At 40.7% G+C, this 26,225-nt stretch overlaps 5 protein-coding genes and 1 long non-coding RNA gene across 10 annotated transcripts; 4 read left to right on the plus strand and 2 right to left on the minus strand.

Moving 5' to 3' along the window:
• Positions 1-181: 181 nt before the first annotated feature.
• rab7a (RAB7a, member RAS oncogene family) lies at positions 182-5,087 on the plus strand. Of its 2 annotated transcripts, none has more exons than XM_085159470.1 (6): positions 182-528; positions 2,096-2,174; positions 2,359-2,485; positions 2,981-3,199; positions 3,365-3,493; positions 3,601-5,087. In XM_085159470.1, the coding sequence occupies exons 2-6, from the start codon at positions 2,122-2,124 to the stop codon at positions 3,694-3,696; spliced, it is 624 nt and encodes a 207-aa protein (XP_085015596.1). In that variant the 5' UTR covers positions 182-528; positions 2,096-2,121; the 3' UTR covers positions 3,697-5,087. The 2 variants fall into 2 exon arrangements, with proteins under 2 accessions (XP_085015596.1, XP_085015597.1); XM_085159471.1 differs by having other exon boundaries at positions 2,112-2,174.
• Positions 4,443-7,959, minus strand: hmces (5-hydroxymethylcytosine binding, ES cell specific). Of its 2 annotated transcripts, none has more exons than XM_085159464.1 (8): positions 7,917-7,959; positions 7,335-7,487; positions 6,974-7,195; positions 6,494-6,637; positions 6,188-6,382; positions 5,839-5,993; positions 5,570-5,762; positions 4,443-5,478 (listed from the first exon to the last, which is right to left on the minus strand). In XM_085159464.1, the coding sequence occupies exons 2-8, from the start codon at positions 7,485-7,487 to the stop codon at positions 5,287-5,289; spliced, it is 1,254 nt and encodes a 417-aa protein (XP_085015590.1). In that variant the 5' UTR covers positions 7,917-7,959; the 3' UTR covers positions 4,443-5,286. The 2 variants fall into 2 exon arrangements, with proteins under 2 accessions (XP_085015590.1, XP_085015591.1); XM_085159465.1 differs by lacking the exon at positions 7,917-7,959 and adding an exon at positions 7,645-7,803.
• LOC146519006 (tubulin monoglycylase TTLL3-like) lies at positions 7,949-13,423 on the plus strand. Its single transcript, XM_085159459.1, is given in 15 exon segments — positions 7,949-8,032; positions 8,410-8,534; positions 9,105-9,188; positions 9,793-9,890; positions 9,982-10,153; positions 10,244-10,293; positions 10,410-10,538; positions 10,623-10,737; positions 10,965-11,069; positions 11,156-11,345; positions 11,453-11,601; positions 11,680-11,923; positions 12,552-12,811; positions 12,957-13,132; positions 13,222-13,423. Coding segments are annotated over 14 exon segments (2,031 nt in total). The 5' UTR covers positions 7,949-8,032; positions 8,410-8,434; the 3' UTR covers positions 13,381-13,423.
• Positions 13,424-14,047: 624 nt separating this feature from the next.
• uqcrc1 (ubiquinol-cytochrome c reductase core protein 1) lies at positions 14,048-19,392 on the plus strand. Its single transcript, XM_085159461.1, has 13 exons — positions 14,048-14,228; positions 15,189-15,329; positions 15,442-15,528; positions 15,651-15,780; positions 16,005-16,203; positions 16,804-16,883; positions 16,988-17,103; positions 17,260-17,403; positions 17,830-17,990; positions 18,088-18,173; positions 18,503-18,591; positions 18,725-18,800; positions 18,894-19,392. Exons 1-13 carry the CDS (start codon positions 14,166-14,168, stop codon positions 18,956-18,958), a joined length of 1,437 nt encoding a protein of 478 aa, XP_085015587.1. The 5' UTR covers positions 14,048-14,165; the 3' UTR covers positions 18,959-19,392.
• Positions 19,393-21,648: 2,256 nt separating this feature from the next.
• Positions 21,649-23,588, plus strand: LOC146519008 (urocortin-3-like). 2 transcript variants are annotated; one of them, XM_085159474.1, is made up of 2 exons: positions 21,649-22,469; positions 22,793-23,588. In XM_085159474.1, exon 2 carries the CDS (start codon positions 22,805-22,807, stop codon positions 23,174-23,176), a length of 372 nt encoding a protein of 123 aa, XP_085015600.1. In that variant the 5' UTR covers positions 21,649-22,469; positions 22,793-22,804; the 3' UTR covers positions 23,177-23,588. The 2 variants fall into 2 exon arrangements, with proteins under 2 accessions (XP_085015600.1, XP_085015598.1); XM_085159472.1 differs by lacking the exon at positions 21,649-22,469 and having other exon boundaries at positions 22,498-23,588.
• Positions 23,589-24,559: 971 nt separating this feature from the next.
• Positions 24,560-26,187, minus strand: LOC146519009 (uncharacterized). Of its 2 annotated transcripts, XR_014874092.1 has the most exons (3): positions 26,071-26,179; positions 25,626-25,816; positions 24,560-25,398 (listed from the first exon to the last, which is right to left on the minus strand). It is a non-coding gene; the product is annotated as an uncharacterized LOC146519009 (long non-coding RNA). The 2 variants fall into 2 exon arrangements; XR_014874091.1 differs by lacking the exon at positions 25,626-25,816 and having other exon boundaries at positions 26,071-26,187.
• Positions 26,188-26,225: the final 38 nt, after the last annotated feature.

Here is a 26,225-nt window from a genome sequence, read left to right on the forward strand (position 1 = left end):
ATAAAATAGTGGAATTTCGTAATAAGAATAAGTTACCTTACTTTCATCATTGAAGGGTAGTCAAGATTATTTATTTTACTCCATATATAAAGGTCGAAGTCCTTCCATAATGTTATATATACAGTATGGGCAAACATTAGCAACTGTGTGTCACGGTAGCGCGTGACGTCAGCGCTCATGACGGTTCTTGTTTTGGAGGAAGTGAACATAGCTCCGCTAAAAGCTAGCACGTTAGCTCGACAGGAAAAGCGAGCGTCAACGGGAACTGGACAAGAGAGCATTTTACCAAATCGTTAGACGAAGGGAGTTAAACTTCGGCACTGGCAGTATTGATTTCGATAAAAAGGGTCATTTGAGAGGCTCGCTGTCAGAAATAAATTAGCTGTCGACGCTGTGTACGTGTTGTTTTGTTACGCCAGACATTTGGAGGAGCCGTTAGCTTGCTCGCTAGCCTGTGCGTTAGCCTTCCAGACGAAGCAAAGGAAAAGTCCACTTTTGACATCTGTTTGTTGAAGGACCACTGCCCAGGTTGGTTTGTGGTGACTTTGATTGTTTATTTTAGTGATAGCATATGATAAGAGTATAGATGTCGTTATCTAAGTTTTAAATTGGTCAATCAGGCTTGCGTAGCTAACGAAACGTTAGCAAAAAATCAGAAGTGTCACAGATGTGGTAGCTAGTCGACACTGTCCAAAAAAGAAAAGGTAAAACGCCCCAACCCCCATTATTTTGTTGTATTTATTAGTGACAGTGTGTTCAAGCTTCACCCTTTTGTTGCATTTACTCAATTAACTATGTAGCATTTGGTGTTTTAAATGTGAAATTTTTTTCTGACTAGCTAGCCCCTTGCAAATACGTTCAAAGTCTTCACGACCGTTTGCTTCAATGCAAGTGCAGCATTGTTTTACAATGTATAAAGTGAAAATAACTACAGTTAGCCGGATTTACAGTTGAGTCCTTATCGATGGATCCCACCCCTTGGTGCACCGAGGCCAGCTAAAGTACTTATTATGCTCAACATGCTTGCCAAGTCATGGTTCCGTTGGTCCTGTGTTTTAACCATGTGATCAGTCGCTGACACAGTGTCATGGGGCACAGATTATGAGAGCCGCATAGCGCTATGCTAGTTTTGCCTCGAGCCGTGGCTACTACTTCTCATAATGGGGTGATCTGTGAAACACAGCATAATCTGTGATTAGGATCTGTACCTTCTTTCAGTAATGTTGTCTCCAAGATTAAAAAAAAAAAAAATCCCGATTGGACTGATAAAGCCTTTCTGTAATTGAGTTTGGACTTGGTCACTACAGCAGTGAAAGGTCGTTATTAGTACGTAGCACACTCGGTCCAAGTCGGAAATGCTCAGTGATGTCTTGAGCAGGCACAAAGGATGAGGATATTTGACATCTGGATTTTAGTTATACACATACAAACAAACGAACTAGACTTGTGATCAGCAGGGTCTGGGATGTTTATTGCAGCTCTTGGATTTTGTGTCACCCCTTAACAGAGATTAAACAATGAGAGCAGGATGTACTACATTTGAGGGGGTGGGGGGAGAGAATAGAAAATGGCTGACAACTATAATACATTGTCCCATTTCCTCAAATTTAACAAACAGGAACTATTTATTAAGACTTATGAACTAAATTGTGAAGCTAAACGGTGTGCAATACCTGCCTTGTATTTGGATAAATGCAGATTTCCGAGAAGACATCATCAAAATGTATTCATACCCTTTAGGATTTGGAGTAACTGGGCATGCTTCCATTTCTTTTGACGCTTGTTTTTATAAACCTCCAAGAATGGCTACTTCAAAATGAAACAATGTGGTTTATTCCATTGAATGGTGTATATGCTATATAAATAGAACAAAATGAATACTTCACAGCATAACAAAAAGAACCAAATGTCAGCTCAGATCAACGGCCTCAACATTGCATTGTTATATTTTGAGCCTCGTGGTACAGTGTAGCCGTTTTCTTTGTTTCCAAAGTGAAGAAAAGACAAGTACAGGAGCAGTTGGTGCACTTAGTCTTAGTCTCGTTTGTCTCATTTGAGCTTTTCTAGTGCTTATTTCTCTTCTCTTCTAATTAAGTTTGTTGTCTTCGCAGCTGTGGCACAATGACGTCGAGGAAGAAAGTATTACTCAAAGTCATCATCCTTGGAGACTCGGGGTAAGTGATGCTGAGCAGCTGCTTCAATACTAAAGGGGTCTGAATAATGGCTCACTTCAAATTAGACACCAGTAGGAATAAGTAGGATTTATAAGCTTTACAAATGAGTTCATTGTGGTGATTTTGTTTCGTTTGTTTCTTCCCTTCATGTGTGTTAAATATTGTTCTGCAATTTTTGTTCTAGAGTTGGGAAGACCTCGTTGATGAATCAATATGTGAATAAGAAGTTCAGCAACCAGTACAAAGCCACAATAGGTGCTGATTTCCTGACAAAAGAAGTAATGGTGGATGACAGACTTGTCACAATGCAGGTACTGCCAAAATATGCTCACAAGAATACTGAAAAACTGAATGAATTGTTAAGTCTTATGTACCATGACAACTTTGTTTATAAAGCACTTTATAAACAGCCGCAGCGGACACAAAACGCTATACACAAAAATGAATAAGTACATTGAAAACAATAAAAAATCAGTAAAAATAGGCAACTATAAATCAGTTAAAACAACTAGGATCAATGGCTCATGCTGGGTCAAAAGCCAGGAAGTATAAATGCGTTTTTAGATGAGTTTTGAAACTGGACAATGTAGGTGACCGTCTGACCTAGAAAGGCAATTAAACTAGTTATACTTTTTTTCTCATTTTTATTTCTTAAAAACTACAAAAAAAGTGAAAAACTCAAATTAGGGGTAAAAGTTAGATGTGGTTAATTTCAACTATACAAACCAGTGTTGTTGGGTTGTTGTTTTTTTTGTTTAATTTCTGTTTATTTGGGGCCTGTAAGCATAAAGATTCTTGTCTCTTAGATTTGGGACACAGCAGGTCAGGAGAGGTTCCAGTCTTTAGGTGTGGCATTCTACCGTGGAGCAGACTGCTGCGTCCTGGTGTTTGACGTCACTGCACCCAACACCTTCAAGACCCTAGACAGCTGGAGGGACGAGTTCTTGATTCAGGCCAGCCCACGAGACCCTGAAAACTTCCCCTTTGTGGTGCTGGGCAACAAGATCGACTTGGAAAACAGACAGGTGTGTTCAAATTTAAATGTGCCAGATGTGTTACATCATGTAAGTGATGCATCATCTTTTATCAAAACAGGTGTTGGTAATTTGTCATACGAATGGCTTAATGAAACAAGAATAACTTGTGTTTTGCCAGATATTTTTAACCTCACCATCTTCTTTGTGTTTCAGGTAACAACCAAGCGAGCACAAGCTTGGTGCCAGAGCAAGAACAACATCCCATATTTTGAAACCAGCGCCAAGGAAGCAATCAATGTGGAGCAGGCCTTCCAAACTATTGCACGCAATGCTCTTAAACAGGTAAGGTGATGTCAGCAGGAAAGCTGTTGGGCAGTTTTAGACAAACAACTTCATGGAGACTGAGCTGTAGAACTGCACAAAGACTCTGTTACCTTGTTTGATTTCAGGAGACCGAGGTGGAGTTGTACAACGAGTTCCCTGAGCCAATTAAACTGGACAGAAATGAGCGAGCCAAGCCGTCAGCAGAGACCTGCAGCTGCTGAGGACTCTGAAGATCTTCAGAGGGTTGTCATGCCCTAACTACCCTGTCTTGCCTTGTCTATATATCCTCTTTCCCATGGCTCACTATGTTATTCCCTATTGCCCAACATACAAGCAGCATCCCACCTATTGAGAATACTAGTATACACAAACATGCTGCACTCACCTCCTTATGTATACAAAGTACACATTTTCTATAAAAATCTAAATTTCCTAGCCCAAAGAACACCTCGAGGGAACAATACAACATTTATTTGTATTAAGCCTATGACTTCCCAGTGTTTTCTCATACTTTTTCATGGCAGTGGTGGTATGGGCTGATCTCACTTGGAGTTCTATGTTTATCAATGCTTTCAGTCCCAGTTTTGGTTGTAACAGTTTTTATTTGAATATGTCCAAGTGGGAAATCAAAGCATTACTTCTTTAGTTATTTGTATTTCTATTTCTAATTTAAGTTAAACTTTTTTTTTAGTGGTTTTCTTACTTTCACAGCCCACTGCTGCTGCATGAATAGTAGAAACACTGCTCCCCCTTCTTACTCATTTGTGTTGTGGCTTATGTTAGTTTCACTCTGAAACACTTGTTAATGTGGTTTCACTTGACCTCATAAAAATCTTTAAAAAAACATAATTCTGACACTTAAACAGGGATACTGTGTAAAAGTGTAGATGATATCATCATACTGCCTGCTGATTCTTAGTAATTGGTATAGAATTGGAAATGCAGATCGATGACAAGTGTGTACAGATTCTTTTCTCTTTTTTTTGCTTTCATCTTCGGTAACTGAAAACTTGCTGAAACATCTCATTTTGGAGCCACAATAAACACAATTGTAGCTCAGGTTGAGAACATTGTGTGAATACAGACTCAGTTCCTGTGTCTACGTGCTGTTCCTCTGTTGGGGAAATGAAGGTTGTAAAATTCCAGATAGAACATTTGACATGAACCAAATCAAGACAGCATGTCAGTCTACCAGATAGTCCTAGAGGAGAGATTTTTCTCGAGTACAAATGGTCATTCATAACCCAGTACTATTAGCTAGTACATTTCTTTTTATTGTCAACTGTTGCAACTTTGTATATTTGCAGACCTCTCAATCATTGTGTGGGGAAAACATAAAGTTGTGTTGTAAATCTCCATATCTGACTCTGCCAGATGCTCGTGTTGGCATACGATTCAAGTGCTTGACATTTCTTTTAACTGATCAGATCTTTAACTGTCTGTTCGTATTATTTTAAAACTTTGAAACAAGATGACATACATACTGTAACTCTGAAGGACAAATGTGGGGGGGAAGAGTGTTGGCATTCATCATTATTATATTATTAATATGATAATGCTTAGCATTTACATTGTTTCAAGTAATAAGGGTAATAAAAAAACCTTGAATAAAGCATTATTGTGTCTGACATTTATTGATGAACTCTAAAATTGTTGTAGAACAATGAATTACATTTAAAGTATTCATAAGTACAAGTTAAAAAAATTTCTTAAAAGTTAAAACTTATTCTTATACAATTATACAGCAGCAGAGTACCATAAGTAAGGCCTGAATGGTCTTTCAAACACTGTCGAGTTTTCAGTTCATGTATTTACTTTGTTCTTGGTTTCTTGTTGGTTCCCTGAAGCCACTGCTGAAGTCCTCCTGCAGACTTGCGCTGATTCTGTGGCTTGCTTTCTCGCTCTTCTTTACTTTCACTCTTGTGGAACTCCTTCCTCTTTGAAGGTGAACTGCTCGACAGCCAGCTTGCCATCATCTTACTGCTTGCTGTGGACTTGGGCTCCTACGAGTGAAAGAGTTAAATTTCTCAACTGTAACCGCTCTTGTTAGTACAAAATGGCTAAAGTTCCCAACCACATCATTATATCTGATACCTTTTTGCTGTTGAGATCCACTGGTTGGAGGCATTCTGGAGAGTTGTTGCGTGTGTTGTTGACAAACGAAGAGACGGGGTGAAAAGTCAAAATATTTTTTGACTGGAGCAGTTTGAGAGCTTCTAGAGACTTCACCTCCCCAAAATCCAGCCATTGCCTAACCTCTTCCTCCCCATCAAGGATCGCTGGCATCCTAAAAAGCAGTCACAATGATTTATGAGTTTACATAGCACGAATTAAGAGCATGTTTCCTGGTCTGGGATTCTTACCTATCATGGATGCTTTGCAGATTTGGGGAAGCATTCACAGTTATTACACTATATGAGTAAAGGGGTTCTCCACCTCCTGGTGGTGTCCAGCAGTCAAACACTCCTGCCATAGTTAGCAACCTCCATCCTGTCCACTCACCTGCAGCTTCTCCTCCCTGTTAAATACAGAGTATAATGGGGATTTCAACAATGCAACAGAAACACCTGGTGGACACATGCACATTTTTGTCTTGGCTCATCTCCCACACAGGAAACTTAATATCCGCCTAAGCTGCATTCTCTCTACTTTTGAAGTAGATGAAAAAAATGTTTGTGGAGCTTATATTGCAACAGAAAACCCAAAGCAAACCTTCATCAAACCAGAGGAGGCTTTGGCTGGAGGGCGCACTGACTCAGAGTCTGAGTTCTTTCTTTCCTCCTGGCTGGGTCCTGGCTGAGTCTGAGGGAAGTAGATGAAGAAAGGCTGCTTGCCTTTTTCAACCTTTTGCCACTCATAGAAACCATCAGCTAGGATGACACAGCGCTGTCCTTTCAACATAGGGTCCTATAGGGAGATGGTAAAATGGTTAAGACACTCCTATGTAACAAAAACCGACAAGTAAAGCAACACGTGATGCACAGGAAATGTAACATCGCTTGCTACTAGGTAAAGCACCTTGTAGGACTTCTTCTGCAATATATTCTCACTGCGGCAATTGCTGGTACTGTATTGCATCTTGCTGGGGTCACTCTCCTTAAACCATGAGGGTACCAGACCCCACCGCATTGAGGCCAACACACACTTATCCACAGGAGCATCCTGAAGACAAAAGACGGACACAATATTCAATGCAAAAAACCCAGAAGGACAGAATATGTTTTTGAAGCCTGTAATATTTAATACATAGTCGGTCAACAGACACAAGAAATACGTTAGCAAATGTTAACATCACGTTTTTAAGTTCTATAACTGTAATAAAATATATAAGGTTTTATTACGAGGTTAGACAGTGACTGACTTCACCTGGGGTCCTCTACCAAAAGCCCCACTTCACTTAAAAATGTCAAATGTTCCACCTTCCTCGGGCGCTTCCCCAATATAAGCTAAGCTATAACAAACTGTTGACATGTTAGCTTCTGTATACGTTATAATTACCTTGTCAAAATGCCTCTGTGACAGCAGGACGGGACTCATGGACTGCGGGTTCTTATTGTAGGAGGGTCGATAGTTGTCAGCGTCTCCATCCCTCCAGCGGGGCTGTCTCCTCTGCCCCCTTCGGTTTCTGTAAGAGCAGGCTCGTTTCAGCTCGTCAGGAGCAAGAGTGCATGCTGTTCTTCCACACATTTTAAATGAGACGAAGCAGAACTTTTCCAACACCTGAGAACGACATTAAAGATATCGTGTTAGCATGTTAGCCTGACTTTTTATCGAGCCGCTGACACTATTTAGGACTACTTGCCCCACCACTTTTCCAATGTTGTGGTATATTTGACGTGCATCAAAAATCTGTACTTACTGTATCTGAGCCACTTTTAACCTCTGAGTTTGTGTCCGAGGTGAGGGTTAGAGTTCGGTGTATTTTTGAATATAGGGCGGGGATTTGCCTGGGCAAGAGCCGTGAAGGGGGCGCGGATGTACACACCGTGACGTACACCGGCCCTGCTTCCATCTAGCCAGAGCCAAGATGGCGGCCGTACGGAGAATATTTTATACGAATAAAAAAAAAAAAAATTATTATATTATATTATATTATATTATATTATATTATATTATATTATATTATATTATATTATATTATAGTTAAATGTTAAATTATAAATAAGTACCTAGCTCTTCTTTGTGCCACCAAAAAAGTACCAATACAACTGTGCAATTAAGACCACTGAAATTATTTATGCCAGTGCAACGGGTAAAATGTAAAAATTAATAATAACAAAGAATGAAAATGAAGAATTAAACATATATTGCATTCCATAAAATAATATTTGGCATAAAAGTAAAATGTTAAGCGATTTCCATCAACACGCTAACCAAGCGGAGTAGCTAATGTTAACGCCCAAATAAATAAGTAAACAGCAAATAAATAAATATTGCTCACATCGCAAATAGATAAAGACGGAAATGTTAGCGGCTTTCCACGAGTTGCCAAGGCAACAGTAAACAGGTAACGGTTCAGGCTCAGCATGCGCTCCTGACACCTGTGGGTCTCAGCAGGTGAGAGGAGAAACGCGATGGTGACATGTTTTATTGGAGCAGCTTGTGAGTTTACGGTGGTTAGCTACGATGCAATGACAAGACGGTGTGGCTTGTGTTTCTGAGATGCTAAAGTTCACTGGATTTATTACCGTGTCGGATTCCTGGCAAACAAGATATAATAAGATATATATATATATATATATATATATATATATATATATATATATATATATATATATATATATATATATATATATATATATATAAGGTAACTAAAGGACATATCACACCCTGCAGGGGCATTAGACACAAACCTGACAGGTGTATCAGGCGTATCAAATTAATTGCCCACCCTTGCATTAAACCGTGTCCACGTTTTGTGTGTAACTATGAAGCAGAGCACAATGATCCTCCTGAGGAATGAGAGCTAATGTCAGTATGGAGTCTCATCGGTCTATCCACATGAACCAGGAGGGACACCAGACCACAGCTGGACACTGTGCTCCATGCCCAGAGAGTGGTGAGAGACACAAAACTATAAAAGAAAATGCTGCCTCTGTCTGAACTTTCCAAGGAGCAGGCAAATGCAACTGGAAATCACTGGGTTGTATTTTCTTTCTGGCTCCATCAACATCAACTGATGCTCCCCAGTTGATTCCCAGGTTTTGTGCCAGTAATCCTACATTTATTTAAATTTTATTACCCCATTTTATTGTTAAATGTACAGATTATAACTTTAATAGAGGAAATTCTTTCAGAGGAAGCCATCATTGTTGAACTGAAACATGAACAGTATGTTTTAACACCTCAGGACAACTTGGCCTCTGTCTTCACAGACATGGCTTGTAGATCACAAAATAATTAATCATGAGGTCACACTCAGGACAGGTGGCTAAGTCTTTGAATGCCAAAACTGTGCATTAAAGTTTCATGAGCTTGTTCCTTGGTCTTCACTTAAGATACTAAGCCTTTAGCCTCTGGTACTACTACCCTAGTCTTTGTTATGCTGTACCTATCATGTGCCAAAAACACTTGTGTTTAGTGTCCTTTATGCATTGGGTTTGCATGGGATACTGTTTGTGTTACACAGGGGGAATCAGAGGCTTGTTCGAGATGGAGAATGCTGGGATACAGAAAGACGACCAAGAGGAAGCCAAAAGCAACCTGCAAACAAGTAGATTCACTCTGCATCTCAGAAATCAGCTTACTGAATCATTTTCCCAAACTTGGGAGAATAATTTGCTACATCAGTTAAAATGAAGATTTACAAAACAAAATAGCTTAAATAAGTAAATGGCATGTAGCTCAGTAAAATGCAATGTGCCCAAACAAATACCTTGATATGGTAAAACCTAGGCTAAAATCAAAGCAAAGGAAAAGAAGTACATGTTTAAATAACTGAGCAATATGAAGGTCCCAGGGGGATTTCTACATGGAAGGTATATGTTCTCCCTGTGTCTGTATGGGTTCTCCAACTTCCTCAGGCAACCATTAGGTCAGCTGGGAATTCTAAATAGGCTCTTAGTGTTGTAATTTTTTAAAACATTTATTCATATATATTTTATGTTACATATTTTTTGCATAGTGTTATTGTTTTTAGGTTGTGATGCATCTATTTAGCCTTCCGGTCGACTCTGCTGCTGTAACAATAGTAATTCCCCACCTCTGGGACTAATAAAAGTTATCTTATATTAGGATTATTGTCCAGCCAATAAATGCAGTCAATATATTCTTTTCAATGACTGGAATGTAATTGTTTATATGGTTGTGCATGGCAGCTACCCATCCTGAGGTCTGCCGCAATTATGTCAGCCTGCCTGCTCTTGACCTGGATAGACTGAGAGAAGCCAGGGTTCTCGTAGACAAAGCTGTCAAGGTAAGCCTGCACTCCAGAATGTGTTCAAATCGTTCATGTGTTTTCAGGATTGCGAAGCCATTGTTTGTTTGTCTGCTCTCTGTCCTCTCAGATGCATAAGGTGTTCTCTATCCAGGGCAGGTATCCTGTCATCAGGGAAGGGCTAAGGGCTAGAGGCTGGGTTGAGCGGTGTATGGTCTACTCTAAGCGTCGAGTGCGTCGCCATCAGAGCAGTAGGAACAGAACCGGCTCGAATTATGCTGTGTGTAGTGATAGAGATGATGGTGAGCTAGAAGCGTGGCTGATTCAGAAGACTAATCGTGGGTATCTCTGCACACACCATCATTTTATCAACATTTGGTTGTTCTTTTCAGATAACTCAAATGATGCTGAAAAAGATGCTGTCAGACTTCACAATGTCATGGTAAGACCAGCTTTTCATGTTGAGGAAGTATAGATTGTTAACCTTGGTTAAACTGATTAAAATTACAGCCAATCCCAGATTCAGATCTCATCTCTTTCCTCTGCTCATTTCTGTAGTCTCACCTGGTGTGGAATGAAATGGTTTACTTCTACTGGACAAACCGCAGAAAGGCTATAAACACAAAAAACCTGCATAAGGAACAGATAACTAATCATTTTTCAAAGGCATGCAACTTGACCACCAAGGTACATTTATTTGCAGTTGTTATTTCAGACAGCCTTAGGATCCACCTCTGTGCCCCCCATCATTACTTCTCTTTCCCGTTACAGACAGGCTTGTGTTTGAATCTGAGGAAGCTACACTGGTTTGATTCGGCTGACCCAGGCACCTTCTTCCCCCGCTGTAACAGACTAGCAGCACTGGATGAGAGGCATGCCTTCATTGGTTAGATCTCATTTTATGTCTTTTCAAGCTTGACCTCTTGTACTGTACCTCTTTGTAATGTTTATGTTATGTCTTAGTTCCGTCCTCGCCATTCTCGCTTTTGTTTGCTTTCACCTTCTGTAAATAAAGCTCACTCGCATCTCAGCCAGTGCCTGCATCTTGGGTCCTTTTCTCACAATGCCACACGGCTTGCCCTGCACACCATGACATCTCTGATCTCTGTGCAGATGACTACAGGAGGACTGCGTGCACCAGTCTTCTGAAGTACATTGTGGAGAAGGACCAATATGTTCAGGGAGAGAGAATACGTCACACCATACAAGCTGTTAAGGGTATGACCTTTTCTCACATAAGTGTATATTACTGTGTTCAAAGAAAAAAAGAGAGAGCGATCTGTGTTTTTCGTTCTTTCCTTCAGGTAAGAAGAAACAAAGCAAACGGCAGTCTAGCCCAGTGAATATTTCCCAAATGATCAACAAGGCACTCAAAGTTTGCGAGGACTTTCTGCAGAGTCTGGAGCACAGTGACATAGACACTAACTTGTAAACACAGCAAACACCTGCACAGGAGTGGGCAGAGTTTTTAGACAGTTACTATCTAGTTGTGCAGTGAGTATGCATCACCATGTGCGTGTTAGAGAATTATCCAGAGGCTTTAGCAGACCAACATGCTCTTCTCAGTCAAGTACAACTCTGTTGTGTGCTTCCTTGCTCAGTGGTGGAGCAGAGATTGATAGCAGTGATTATTTAGTGATCCACTGCAAGGCTATGCTGCAGAGGATGAAGATAATCAATCCCCAGCTGGAGATAGAAGGCATCCATAACATCTGGATCATCAAACCTGGAGCAAAGTCCAGAGGCAGAGGTGAGAGGCCATGCACAATCAGGCCTTTCCCAGATTGTCTGACAAAGTCATGGTTGACCTGTTTTACTTTCTTTCTAGGGATCAAATGTGCTAATCGTCTTGACCAGATCCTTGACCTGGTGAAGGGTGATCCAAAACTTATCAAGGAAAACAAATGGGTGGTACAGAAGTACCTGGAGCACCCCTTCCTTATCCATGACACTAAGTTTGATGTGTGCCAGTGGTTTCTGGTCACCGACTGGAATCCTCTGACCGTGTGGTTCTACAAAAAGTGCTACTTACGCTTTTCCACACAGCCTTACACGCTAGATTCAATGGACAGGTGAGATGAATAACATAAGAGGTGAAAATGAGAAAAAGGGGCAGACATGAAACCAGTTTGACATTAAAATAGAAAAACAGGAAGTGAAAGGCTGCACAGGGGCAACATTATTTTGCATGCCATTTTTGGCGGGAAATTTGATTTTCCATCTGTGCATCATTTGAATAGTTGTTAACTTTCTCCCCTGGGTATAGTCAAATTCTAACATCTGCCTCCGCATACTTCAAACAAATAGCAAGCCACAGTGCACAGTCTGTAAGTGCTTCCATTGAGCTGAGGGGGAAGACATGTGGGAATCCTCGGAATTTGTGTATTAGAAATATATGAAGAAATTATATGAGGGATTAAGTTGTTGCAAACTTCAAAGAGTTCAGAATAGGTTGCAACTCATGTGGGATTTGGTTAACTGTATTTATTTAGGTCCACTTGTTTGACTTCTCATTAATGCAAAAATCCAATCAGTCAATCACATGGCAGCAACTCAGTGTACTTAGACATGTAGACATAGTCAAAATGACCAGCTGATATACAAGCATGTCCTGTTTGTGTCTCCTGTAACACTCTTCTATATCCTAGCCTAACAAACTCTACCTCTGTCCAATAACAGTTTTGTCTTTTATTTTTTAAGCTCCGTGCACTTGTGTAATAACTCCATTCAGAAGCGCTTGAGGCCCTTGCTACAGTGGCACAGAAGCATTCCAGTAGACAATATGTGGTCGGTTGACCAGTTCAAGACATTTCTGTGCACCAAGGACCGGGAAGCTCAGTGGGATACTGTAGTAGTCCCAGGAATGAAGAGAGCTCTCATCTATGCATTACAGACAGCACAGGATCTGATAGAGTCACGCAAAAACACATTTGAGCTCTATGGTGCTGATTTCATGCTAGGTACAATGGGCCCGCCATACATGACACACCGTATTTCACATTACACTCTCTGCATTCATTTCATTTAAATAACATTTAAATATTTTTACTGTTATAAGAACATAATAATTATCAACTAACATGTTATAACATGTTCATTTTTCAGATTGTGACTTGCATCCGTGGTTATTAGAAATCAATTCTAGTCCCACCATGGCTCCATCAACCCCTGTGACAGCCCATCTCTGTGCTGCAGTGCAGGAGGACACTTTACGAGTTGTTCTGGATCGGAGAGTTAAGCGCACAGCAAACACAGGAGACTTCCAGCTCATATATAAAAAGGTCAGGAACAGCTTTCCCTTTGTTATGCTTTATGTATATTTAAATGGGGACAATGATGGAGTACTTCAGATGTCATTTTTCATCTTTAGGCAGCTGCGAAAGTTCCTCAGTATGTCTCTCAACACCTGCGTGTTGAGGGATTCAGAGTTAAATGCCCCTACTCGCTTCCTCCCCTGAAGTCCTCCAGCCGTGCAGTGCCAAAACACCGTTCCCCATCAAAGACAAGAGTCCCTCAGCAGAAAAAGTAAAGTCTCTTCCTAAGATACCATTAAAGGATGTAGCTCAAAAACACCAACAGTGGGTTTCTGACATCTCCTCATCTTCTTTCTCTCACCCTATGGTAACTCAATAATGTCTGACAACAGAAGAGATGTGTAACATCTAATAAGATACCAATGTGGAAACTAGATAAACGATTTCGTTATAGTGGTGATTTTGCATTAATTACAGTTTTATATATGGAAAGCCCAAAATAATCATGAAAAGGTCAGAAAAGAAGTATGAGGGGTTAAAATATACCAACAGCGATCAGGAGGAGATAGACTGAAAGAACTGGGATCGCTTTTGTGAAAAACGGAGATCACTACACTCTCACCGGAAATCTCTTTCTAACAGAGATCTAACAGAGATGGAGTAAAATGCAAAAAGCTAATAAGGCTTAGTATTATTTAATATCGCTGACATTATGACTCGCTAATGAATTCCTCAAACAGAAGATAAACAGAATGGAGAAGCTGTCAGTAACGATAGTGAACAGGTGGTGGCGATCATGCACAGCTCAACGGTACTGTAAGGGAAGTCCACGCGAAGAAGACGCATGAGCGCGCCTAGGTTGTACTAGATTGGATCAGCGGGAACTCTATTGTGTTGTGATTGGCTGCTTTCCTTCGGCTAACGAAGTCTAAACCAATAACAGCAGAGGTGCTGGCGCCTGCATCACACTGTAAGAACCAATCACGGCGTCGTCCCTTCGACAGATCCAATCTAGCACCAACCGAACAGCCAAGACTGCCTTCTGTAACCGTACGAAGAAATGGCTGCGTCCGTATGCCGAGTGGGGAGCACTGTGGGTCGAGCCCTTGCCAAAACCCACAGAGTAAGTATCTCTTTAAAGGTCGGACAGAATACTTTGTTAAAAAATGTGGAATATATTGGCGGAATGTTCCGCAACACTAAACGTGTTCTGGTACGTGCTAGCCAGGAAGCTAGCTAGCTGTGCTATCCGCTGTACAGCTATGGAGAGTCTGTAACCGGTTAGCATTAGTTAGCTATCACTGAATGCAAGGTCAATCGGCTTATGAATCAATACATCTTATAACAGCTACCTAAAGCGCTTTGTCCACTTCATTAAAGATCTTTCAAGCAGTCTTATTGTCGTTTTACTTAAATCTGGTCATTGACGAGGTAACATTTGCTATTTGTCCTCACTTGCCCTCAAAGACAAGTGAGGCTAGCACCGATAGTGTAACGACTTTGGAAAGACACATGATGACTGTTGTTGATGCGGCTGAAGAGCTGGATAAGAACTACTACGTCAACTCGAAAATAACATGAAAACGTTGTAATAACACCCAGTTTGGATTATACTTGTGGCATAAATCCAAGATTTTACGAGATTTTGTAATAACAGTAGAGTTCTGTTTACTAGTGACAGCCCCTGACATGTCATTACAGCTGTACCGTCTTAAAAAGACACTGCTCTAGAGGGATTTGGGGTTAGCCTTTCGCTTTTTGATCACTTATTCTGCAGGTGATAAAGATTGTGCTGATGAATTTTTTAAATTTTATTTATTACCTATTAGCGCATACAAAGTCAGAAAAAATATGCTTTCCTCCCAGGTAATCAGTTGTAAATACAGAACAAAATGGATCATTTTAATTAAAAGCCACTGCTAGCAGGAGAGTCCTTTTAAACTTGCAGATAGATCATTGGGATGGTTCACCTGTAGGATAAGTGTTCTTATATTGGGGTGTTATAATAAAATATAAAAGTGGTTCTCCAGAGTCCTATTTTAAAATTTATTGTTTTAATGTTTTGCATCTGTAACTTCTCCAGCCCATCCTGCTGTCCTTGAGGCGTGGACAGGCCTCAGTAAGCTATGCCCAGAGTCTGTTAGGAGCCCCTGAAACCCGTCTTACTACACTGGACAATGGTTTGAGGGTTGCGTCTGAGGAGACTGGACATGCTACATGCACTGTAAGAACACGTCATAAATCATGTTGGATTTGTTTAAGCACACAATAGACACTTTTACTCATGTAAACCTCAGCATATTTATTCAGTACATGCCATCTCTTCTTTGTCACAGGTTGGACTGTGGATCAGTGCAGGCAGTCGCTACGAGAGTGAGAAGAATAATGGAGCAGGCTTTTTCCTGGAGCACATGGCTTTCAAGGTAAACTTCATGACCTTTGCTATCCTACAGGGCTATTTGTTAAAGTAGAATTTATATATCCAACATGACAGAGGTTGCAATTACATCCCCCCTTCAATAAATGTGTTTTGTCTTCTTTGCAGGGAACCAAGAAGCACCCACAAACAGCCCTTGAGCAGCAGGTAGAGTCTATGGGTGCTCACTTGAGCGCCTACACCTCCCGGGAGCACACTGCATACTATATGAAGACCCTGACCAAAGACCTGCCTAAAGGTGAGAGGCAAAAAAAAATACACAGATTGTTCTCTAGTTTTAATAATACAGTGATGGCCAAGACATCACAGTGAGATACAATATTGAATGAGAATATAAAAATAAATCAGTCACTTATACTTGGTTCTCTACTATGAAGGGAAGAAATTCCAACTTTCATTGTTTCTTAGCACAAAGTATGTGCATTTCTCCTCTTAGTTGTGAACAACACCTGTGTTTTCCAGCTGTTGAGCTGCTGTCAGAAGTCGTGCAGAGCTGCTCCCTTAACGAGGCTGAAATCGAGCAGCAGCGGAGCGTGGTCCTGCATGAGTTGGAGGAAGTTGAGAGCAACCTGCAGGAAGTTTGCCTGGACCTGCTGCATGCCACAGCCTTCCAGGGGACTGCTCTGGGACACAGTGTGCTGGGCCCCTCCAGCAGTGCCAGGTGGGAGGAGCTGCCTGCTCATGAATATCTCTAGATTATTATTATTATTATTATTATTATTATTATTATTATTATGTCTTAGAACAGCTGTTAGGGGAAAGACCACTCGGGCTATTCGGGTTGGCCCAGTATAGCTTGACTCAGTTTTTAGGGTTTTCCATTTAGGTGGTACTACCTGATAACAGGTACTATTTTTACTACCTACTTGGCTGATGTTCCAAGTGATCTTAGGCGAGCTGAAAATATGACATCATCAGACTGTTTGGCACCGACTTTCTAGTCAGTGGTGTCACTCGATGATTCCTGAAACCTTCACGAAAATCAAAATTGCCATTTTTGAAACCCAGCAATGAGGGAAATATGCTTATGTTGTACTTTTTTTTTTTTTTTTTTTTGGAGCTACTAAATTGTCACCTATCTGTTTGCTATCGCAATAATTTTTATACTGCATATAAATTTATACTGGTATTATTGCAGACAATATGATATGGCACAGCTCTAATGATAGTTGTAATAATTCTTTAACTAACACAGCAAAAAAATCACACAATTTGCACCTTTATGTAAAAAAATGACTAATCTTTTATACAATGCTCACAGGAATCTGACTCGCCAGGATTTAGTGGATTACATCAACAGCCACTATAAAGCTCCTCGCATGGTGCTCGCTGCTGCTGGAGGTAGGTGTTCTTCCTCTTAGGCTGTTAGGACACATTATGGTGCATTATGGTGCTCTACATTTCCTTGAAAGCCTTGATGCTTATCTGGTGTGTTTCCTCTACAGGTGTGAGCCACGACGAGCTGGTTGGTTTGGCCAAGTCTCACTTCAGTGGAGTGTCTTTTGAGTACGAGGGAGATGCTGTCCCTGTGTTGTCACCCTGCCGGTTTACTGGCAGTGAGGTGAGATGTGTTAATTAAAAAAACAAATAAAAACTGCATGTTGAACTTTTTTCTTCAGTATTTGTGTTTATAAAGATTTCAAAAACCTGGTTCTTGTTTAGAATGAGACGTGGGGACATTCACAATTATGGTAAATGGTCTTCTTCCTCTCCTCAGGTCCGTATGCGTGACGATGCTTTTCCCTTGGCACACATTGCCATCGCCGTGGAGGGTGCTAGTGCTGCTAGTCCAGACATTGTGCCTCTTATGGTGGCCAACGCCATCATCGGCAGCTATGACCTTACCTACGGTGGTGGAAAGGTTGGAAATGTTATTTATTTTTTAAAATGTACACAGTGTAGAAAAGATGGCAACAATGAAAGTGTAACTGTAGTATTGAAATGTCCACAAAAATGACATCATCATGTTGTTTCTTTATCTTTTAAGCTTTATTTGTTCTCAGGTAAAAAAGTGTTGCTGCCACAGTGTATAATATATCAGATTTGAGATTTAAACTCAGAAAGGAGGATCTTGCTGAGATGAACAAGTCTTTGTTATGTCTGACAAGAAAGTGATTAAAATGTAAACAAAAAAAAAAGAGTACTTTTTTTTAGTAATACTGTAAGTATGTTGTGAGTGTCAGCTATTGAATACACGAATCAGTTCAACTGGAAAAACTTGATTCTTGGTTTCTTCTTTAGTTATGAAGAAATATAATAACATATTCCTTTTTCTTCTCTTTTTCAGCACCTGAGCAGCCGCCTGGCTCGCCTGGCGGTGGAGGATAACCTCTGTCACAGCTTCCAGGCCTTCCACTCCTCTTACAGCGACACTGGCCTGCTGGGCATTTACTTTGTGGCCGATAAGAACAACATCGACGACATGATGCACTGGTCCCAGAATGCCTGGTCAGTAATGGTTCACGGACAGAGAGATGCAAAGGGGACATCAGAGACTGTGATTTGTTGCTAAAGGTTTAATTCTTTCATATTTTGCTCCCTGCAGGATGAATCTGTGCACCACAGTGACAGAGAGTGATGTCGCCAGAGGCAGGAATGCTCTGAAGGCTAGCCTGGTTGGACAGCTCAATGGTACGTAATATCTGTAATGGATTATACACGTGCATATAGTTTTTTTACACCGTTGAAAACCTGGAATTTTTAGATCTTTTTCATAAGTTCCTTTCAAAAAAGTAAAGTCCTAAAACGTTTTTGAGCTGAACATGTTCACTATTAAGCAGCAGAATGAATTTGAGAGCAATGACACTACCTGATGGTACTGTGTACACTGCATCCCTGAAAGTCTCACACAGTACAGTATGTTTTAATCACAGAAAAAAAGAATGAAAACGTTCTCTTTTTATGAACTCGGACACACCACTCTCATGAATTATAAGTTTACACTCCTGTTTACCTTCTAGGAACAACACCAATCTGTGACGACATTGGCAGACACATTTTGAACTACGGCCGGCGTATTCCTATAGCAGAGTGGGATGCTCGGATTGATGTAAGTTTACACTAAAGGAAAAAAAGATCACAATGTTCTGTGTCTTCACAGCATCATACAGTACCTTCTCAGATTTGGTTAGTCCTGTAGTCTCTCCCGGATGAGTGTTTTAACTCTAAATCTTTCCTTTCAGGCTGTGACCCCCAAGATGGTGCGTGACATCTGCTACAAATATATTTACGATAAGTGTCCTGCTGTGGCTGCTGTCGGTGAGTTCTGCTGTACTTTTAGTCTCTTCACAGCAAGGATGCAGCTCATGCTGCAACTATTTTCTCTAACTTGTCCCTCCTTCTCTCCACCAGGCCCCATTGAGCAGTTACCAGACTACAACAGAATGCGCAGTGCCATGTACTGGCTGAGGTTCTAAGATGATTAGTTATGATGTGTCTCTTTTTCCTCACCCTTACTTCACCTTCCTCCCCTTATCTCTGCGAGAGTAAACAGTAGATTGTCCACATGTTGGTGTGTCAGCAAAGGCAGCCATCCAATCTCTGCTTCCCGTTTTTGTCCAACCAGCTCATTAACAGTAGCCATCAGGGGGCAGCCAATCTGCATATTTTGTCTTTAAATTGCGTTCTGGTTACATATTGTTTGTACTGCTCACCTTATACTGATTTATAAAGGGAACAGAGGGCTGACTTGAACATTGAATAATTATCAGTGTGACATAATATGGTCAGTACTGAATATCACCAGATGGAGCAAGAGTATATTTATAATTTCTGTAACATTTGTTTCTGTCCACTATTGTACATAACAGAAGCTCTCATTCCAACAAAAATTAAAAAAAACTGTAAAATATTTTTCTTGTGTCCCTTTGTCAGTCATACAAAAGGATTTCTTAATGATTAAATTATGTAAATACAGAAGTGTTGAATATGAATGTAAACAGTACGCGTGTGCAAAAGCCACATCTTTAAACACAATATAAGCAAAGAGCTAACCTGGTCTTACTGTGAGTTGCATTCACACCTCACAATGTTTTGAAAACATAGGTTTGTAATATCAGACCACTAAGGAAAAAGTACTTTTAAACACAACAAGGGCTTTTCAACATAGCATTTCTAAACACAGTTTCCTTTAGAAAGCATCAATTGTGTATCCACATAAGATTTTTCAGCAGAAGGAAAAACTTTAATTGAGCCAAAGCACAAACCACTGCTGTGCAATGATGCACTTTAACTTTGTGATACTTGAAACTTGTAAAATCTGGTTAAAGCTGAGGGTTATCTTCCAATTTACACACAGTATAAAAACAAAGAGTGCGCCACAGAACGAGACTAGGACTGTACAGGAATGGATTGTGAGGTTAGCAAGAGGAAAACTATTCATGCAGAAGAGACACCTTGAAGTCAGACTGAAGCATACTAAGGACAAGAACAGATGAGATGAAGCTGCAGCTTTTTGACCATAAAGGTGCTGCTCATGTTTGGAGAAAAAAGGAGCAGCTACAACCCAAAGAACACTGTCCCCACAGTGAAACACAGGAGTGGGAGTATTATGCTGTGGATGTGGAGAAAGAAGAATATGTGAAGATTTTGAAGAAAATATCAAGCTGTAAGCAACAAAACTCAGTCTGGTCAGTGCTTTGTTTTCCAACACAATAACGACCCAAAACATGCTGCTGAAGAAGACCAAAGTGAAAGTTATTGACTGCCCTCATTTGAATTCTATTGAAAATCTGTGAGGTGAACAGAAGAGCAAAATCCACGCTAGAAAACCATCAAATCTAGAGGAGCTTGACAGATTGGCTAAAGAAGAATGAGCTGAGATTACTCAGGAGGCATGTTTGAGACTTGACTGCAAGCTTTAATTCATCAAAAAAGATTCACAATTCTCAATTAGCATTGGGTGGCCTAATAATTTTGACCCAGGCAGATTTTGTAAAGTAAAATAATGCAAGCATCCAAAATAAAAATAGTTTGTTTGGAAGAGCTGTGTGGGGGCTAATAATTCTGTCTGGAGGTTCTTGGACGTTTAAAGCACTGATGATGTGGTTACTAGACTACCTTCACTTTTAAATCTAAAGTTTCTGCTGGAACTTAAATTGTCACAGTTTTTGAAGTGTTGTAAACATCGCACTTTTTACTTTTCTGAAAAAATTGTATACATTGATGAACACATTATCATTCAGGTTGTCGTCCTATACCAGACGTGCCATTTGTATTATCTGTGCTCAGACTTCAGATGATATGTTGGGTTAATCTGTGATCGATGGCTTGACGTTTAAATTGTGGCTGTGGCCAAAGCGCAGTTTGCCTACTTCAGTTTTGCCACAGTGAATAAGTATTTGCAGTTGTCTTCTAATAGCCTGTCCTTACTGCTGCCAATTGCTGCGTTTTATTAACAACGTCTTTAGAACTTAAACATTTCATGAATATTAAGCGGGGCGAACAGTCGGAGAATAAAGTGCTCTCTGAAACGCATCAGGCTCATTGTAAACAGCCTACGTCATTAGTCAGTTGAATGGGCAAGTAGGACCTGCTGTGACGTATGTTTTATCTCGAATCACACAGATGACATCGTCTGAGGTTCATGTGCTGCTCCGTGTCATGTTGAATAATGCTGCTGGTACAACTCAGTACATCTGTTTGTTGCTGTGTGACATTACTGTGACCTGTGGGTAACTGAAACGGCTCGTAAGCCTGAGGCCCTCAAGGACCCAGCAATCGTAATCTGGCTGCACTCGTAATATATCATTAGTCGGATGAGAGTAAGTTCTTTGATGGGCCCGAATGGAGGTGACTCAGGAAACGAGATAGGCTTCGTCTTGTTGAGTTGCCCTCCTGGCCCTGTAAGACTTTTCCTCCTTGTTCTTCTCCACGGGGCTTTATCTGCAGTCACTTCTCCTTCTAACCTCTTTATACTCACCTCTTCTCCTCTGTGCTCTGTAGAAAGGAAGAAAGATGTGTTCTCACAGCATGTTCCTCTAAGAGTCAATGTTTTTTTTCCCCCTGTGGCATAGGCATAAAAACACATCAAGGAGGGCCTGTCATGCAGAGGGTCAGATCGAAAAGAAAGTTTCAAAACTGGCAGCCAGTGAAAAACTTGTATTCTGTGTTGTTAATTTGTATTAACAAACACACAAAAAAAATTCACCTCACTCACTTCATGTGATGACATTCTATTTAGTTGCTGTGATTTCCAGCTAATGCATGTTACAGAACAGACTCACTCACACTGTTGTCAGTAAATCTAAACCAGCTCCCAATCACCTTAATGTTTCAAACTCCTTAAATACATTCAGTTAAATTAGACCAAAATGGGCATGTCTCCCACAGTGTTCTTATCACTGTCATGTTTGCATGTTCACTCAGTCTGCCCGGATGATTTCCAAAACATAAACTAACAAGCATGATGAAAAGATGAACAATTTATTGGACATTTCAACACCCAACAATTACGGTTTTCTCACAGCGTCTCCATGCTTAACTTCTGAACGGACGTGGAGGTGAGCTGTGCTTTGACTCCAAATTGGGGCAACTTTTCAAGTCACTCCAAGCAAGCTATTGTGATTACTATTGTGTTATTTTTAGAAAGAATAAGATAGCACTGAGTGCAAAGGAAATGAGATGAAATGAGGGGAGGGCGATGGGGTGTAGAGATGTAAACGATAAACAGAGAGGGGAAGGGGCAGTGTCACGGCGAGGATTAAAGTGGTTGAAGACGAAGCAAAGGACGAACGGCTCATCGTCAATTCCAGTTCAACATCCGACTGTGTTTGGTGCACATTGCTCCTCCGGTGAAGAAGCAGAAGCTGTGAGACAGAAAATACAAGATTACAGGACATCTGAGCATAAAAAGAGCTGCTGTCTTTAACACAGAGGAGGGAGAAGTGCCTTTTTGTCAAGTTACCAACTTTTGATATTGGTGACTGAGTAAGTATTGATTTTGGCTGGCTCTTGACGAGGTTTGCAAAGATTTATCTATGCATGAATCAGAAAATACTGCAGACTATAACAGGAGGATCAAATGGATGGATGATTGAAAGGTTAAGAAACTAAATATTCAGATAATCTAAAATGATTTGCAAAGAACTGTATTAAAGAATTTAGTGTTTCATCATCTTTTTATTGCTGAATAAAAAGCTATTTTTATTTTTGTACATCAGTTGGATATGTTGTTGTCTTTCCATGCGATCACTCACTGAAGTCTTGCACTGTCACAGTTGTGTAACATGGAGCTGATTCTCTGCTTGCAGACAGTCCTGACCATGAGAAGTGTGCGTGCGTGCTTCTGTCTGGCTCTGCTGCTTCCTTTGTGTGTTCAGAGCCAGAGAAGCAGTCTGGCTGTTGCCAAACTCGATGAAGACACAGAGAGGGACATGCTGGCTGTCGACATCTTAAACCGCAACGGTGCGTTGAGCTCACTGCTCCGATCACAGCATCATCTCGTGCTCAGGCGAGCCCCGCGCCCTGCCTCCCAGGTGCCAAAGAGAGCCCAGCAGGGGTCCCGTTTTGCTCTGTCCCTTGATGTTCCCACCAGCATCCTCAGTGTGCTCATAGACCTAGCCAAGAATCAGGACATGAGGACCAAGGCAGCAGCCAATGCAGAGCTGATGGCACGAATAGGCAAGAGGAAATGAAAGCCCCCCCGGAGAAGTTTGAAGGCTTGATGGAGGAAATCTCACTTCACAACAGAGCTAACACATTGCGGCACTGACACCTGGTTAGAAACAATGTTAGTTCATGTGAAAGTAGTCATTGCGGTCAGTATCTGTCCTTTAGAGCTTAGATCTGCTTTACTTTTATACTTTAATCCATTTACATTCCACACACAAACCACACCATGGACTGATTAATCACTACAGTGATGTGAAAAAACAAACAAAAAACCAACAACAACAATCACAACAAGGACACTGCAAACAATGTAAGATGATGCTGGTGTTTAGTCTCAGATACTCACCACTGGCTCCCAAACTGTGACTCGGAGAAGTGTTTTATTGTATTTGCATGCAATCCGTAGAAAACATACAATTAAATCCAATATCATAATCCATTTTTTCTCAAGTCTAATTCATTTCTGCACTGATATCAGGCACGCTTGCCATAATTACAAGCATCAGGAGCCCATAAAGCACAAATGAATGGGTCTCAGCCAAATGAGCCTGCGTCACCCACAGCAGGCGCTGATGGGTGATAACAGGACAAAGACACGCGCAGGATATTGACCTCTGAAAAGAAGAAGAGACCCTTTCTAAAAACCTTTGTTCACTACTGATACATTTGCCAAACAAGTCACAGCTATTCTTAGTCTGAAGCCCTATCTGCTCTGGATTAGACTAACATCTATGGCATAATTAATCTGTGCTCTTACACCGAGCAAGAAATGTGAAGCAACAGAGTGAAATAAACTGCTCATCTGATTTACACTGTGAGGCTTTTTTCTTCTTCTCTGTTTCATGCTGACCATGACTTTGGCTTGATTTAAATATCATCTTCACACTTTTGGACCTCAAAAATTGTGCTGATATAACAGAAACTAAATGAAACAAATCACTTCAATTACTATTAGTATTAGTAAAGAAGCCACTAATACCCTGCTGAGCAGCAGACAAACTATCTGGAATTAAAATAAATGCTTTGACAGTTATTTACACAATAGTATTAGATTGTTGCCTTAGCTGGTATTAATTAGCTTGGGGTTGTTTACACTGCCTTGAGAATATACAACAGTATTATCTCTGTTTTTTTCAAACCTTTAGCCTAAAAGCATCTCTTGTAGCAGTTACCATGGGCGGTAAACCACAAATAAAACAAGTGTTTCTGCTTTTAAACAGTAATTTTACCCCTTGTTTAAACTGGAGCTTTGTTTCCCATTGCACAGCTCTATAGTCTGACGTATCTGTCTGGTGAAGCATACTTAAAATATGAACTTATTATGAAGTTCAAATAAATAAAACTCACATCATCATCATCATCACAAGGCAGTTATCACCATAAACCGCAACTGGAGTGTACTCTGATTTATGTAATGAGTGCTCTCATCTGTGACACCGCAGTCTTTATTTGTCCCTTTCAGTTTGGCTTCCAAGTTGTTGCACACATTGGCCGAGACGGCTGCTAAGAGTACAGGAAATACACTTGGACCGAACATTTCAGTCAGTAAGTAACCATTTTGCCTCCTAACAAAACCTACAGCGTTTGCCTGTCTGAGCATTATTTGACTATTCCAAATTTTCACTATTCCACTGATGATGAGATGAGAAATGCTTTGTTTATCCCATATCTTTTGAATTGGACACTTTTATAGTTGTGATGGAGAGGAGGCTTGCGAGAGGAGGCATATTTGGGAAATTCTTTTGAATTTACCAAATAACCTGTTGAAAAAAATCTGGCAGATGGTTCTTTGTCAGACAGATATATTGTGTTATGGAGGATGATAACGTGCGGTATGAAAGATTTCCCGTGTGTTTCTTTGTGACAGCAGAGTTGAATCAGTCTGTTAGAGAAGGAGCTCTGCTGCCTGTCCAGTAAGTCATGCAGAGGTTTCTCAGGATTATCCATGATGGATGATGGTTTTTCAGATGCCTCGTCTTCATCACAGCTATAAAAGTGTCCAGTTTGCAGCCAGTCAGAGGGCCAGCCTTCCTAATCAGTTTATTCAGACTGTTGGTGTCACCAGCTTTGATGCTGCTCCCTGAGCAGAACACAGCAAAGGACACTGAGTGATAGAAAACCTCCATCACTCTGTTGCACATTGAAGGAGCTCAGCTTTTGTAGGAAGTAGAGCCTGCTCGTGCCCTGTTTATACAGCCTGTACTGGTCTTCCAGTTGTACTCCTCCACCATATCCAGATCCTGTCCTATAAACAATAAACAGAGAGGGGAATGGATTGTTCAGCCAACCTCTTCCTTCTGAAGTCCATCACCATCCAGGTGGTGTCACTGCTTCACAGATGATTCCTCACAGACCACCCCATACATAGTTTAGTCCTCCTGTCCATCACTAATACATCCAACCACTGCAGAATCATCAGAGTATTACTGTAGGTAGCATGACCAGGAAGTATAAGGGAAGTCTGAGGTGTACCAGGTGAACGGGAATGGAGTGAGCACAGATTCCTGTGGAGCTACTGTACTGCACATCAACCAATCACACAGAGCTCTGTTCAGCATACTGCACCCTCTTTGTGAGATAGTCAGCAATCCATGAGATGGTGGACGTTTACTGACATTTCCTGTAGCTTTTCTCACAGCAGCAGCCGATTCATTCAAAATGCACTAGAAAAATCAACAAAAGTGAGCTTCACTGTTCAGTCATTACTGTACAGATGCACCAGCATGCAGATGATCTCATTATCTTATCACGATGTGGTCTGTATGTGGTATTTCTGCCGAACTGAATGTTTGGCAGGATGGTCACATTTGAAGATTAAAGATTTTTGTATATTTAAATATTTAAATGTTTTGTAATAAAATAGATTATGTATAAATTGCCCAGTAAAGTTACATATGTAACAGCAGAAAGTTCCTACCTGCAGTTCCTTGCTCATCCACAAGATGTCCTTTGCTTTTTTTTTTTACTTCCGTAATTAATTGAAATCTTCATCCACTAGCCTTTGAGGTGCCATTTTAACATTTTGGATGAATAGGGTTTTTCGCAAGTGTTGAGTATGCCCACTGGATAGCA

This window comes from Neolamprologus multifasciatus, chromosome 5, assembly GCF_963576455.1.
Source record: "Neolamprologus multifasciatus chromosome 5, fNeoMul1.2, whole genome shotgun sequence".
Lineage (NCBI taxonomy): Eukaryota > Metazoa > Chordata > Actinopteri > Cichliformes > Cichlidae > Neolamprologus > Neolamprologus multifasciatus.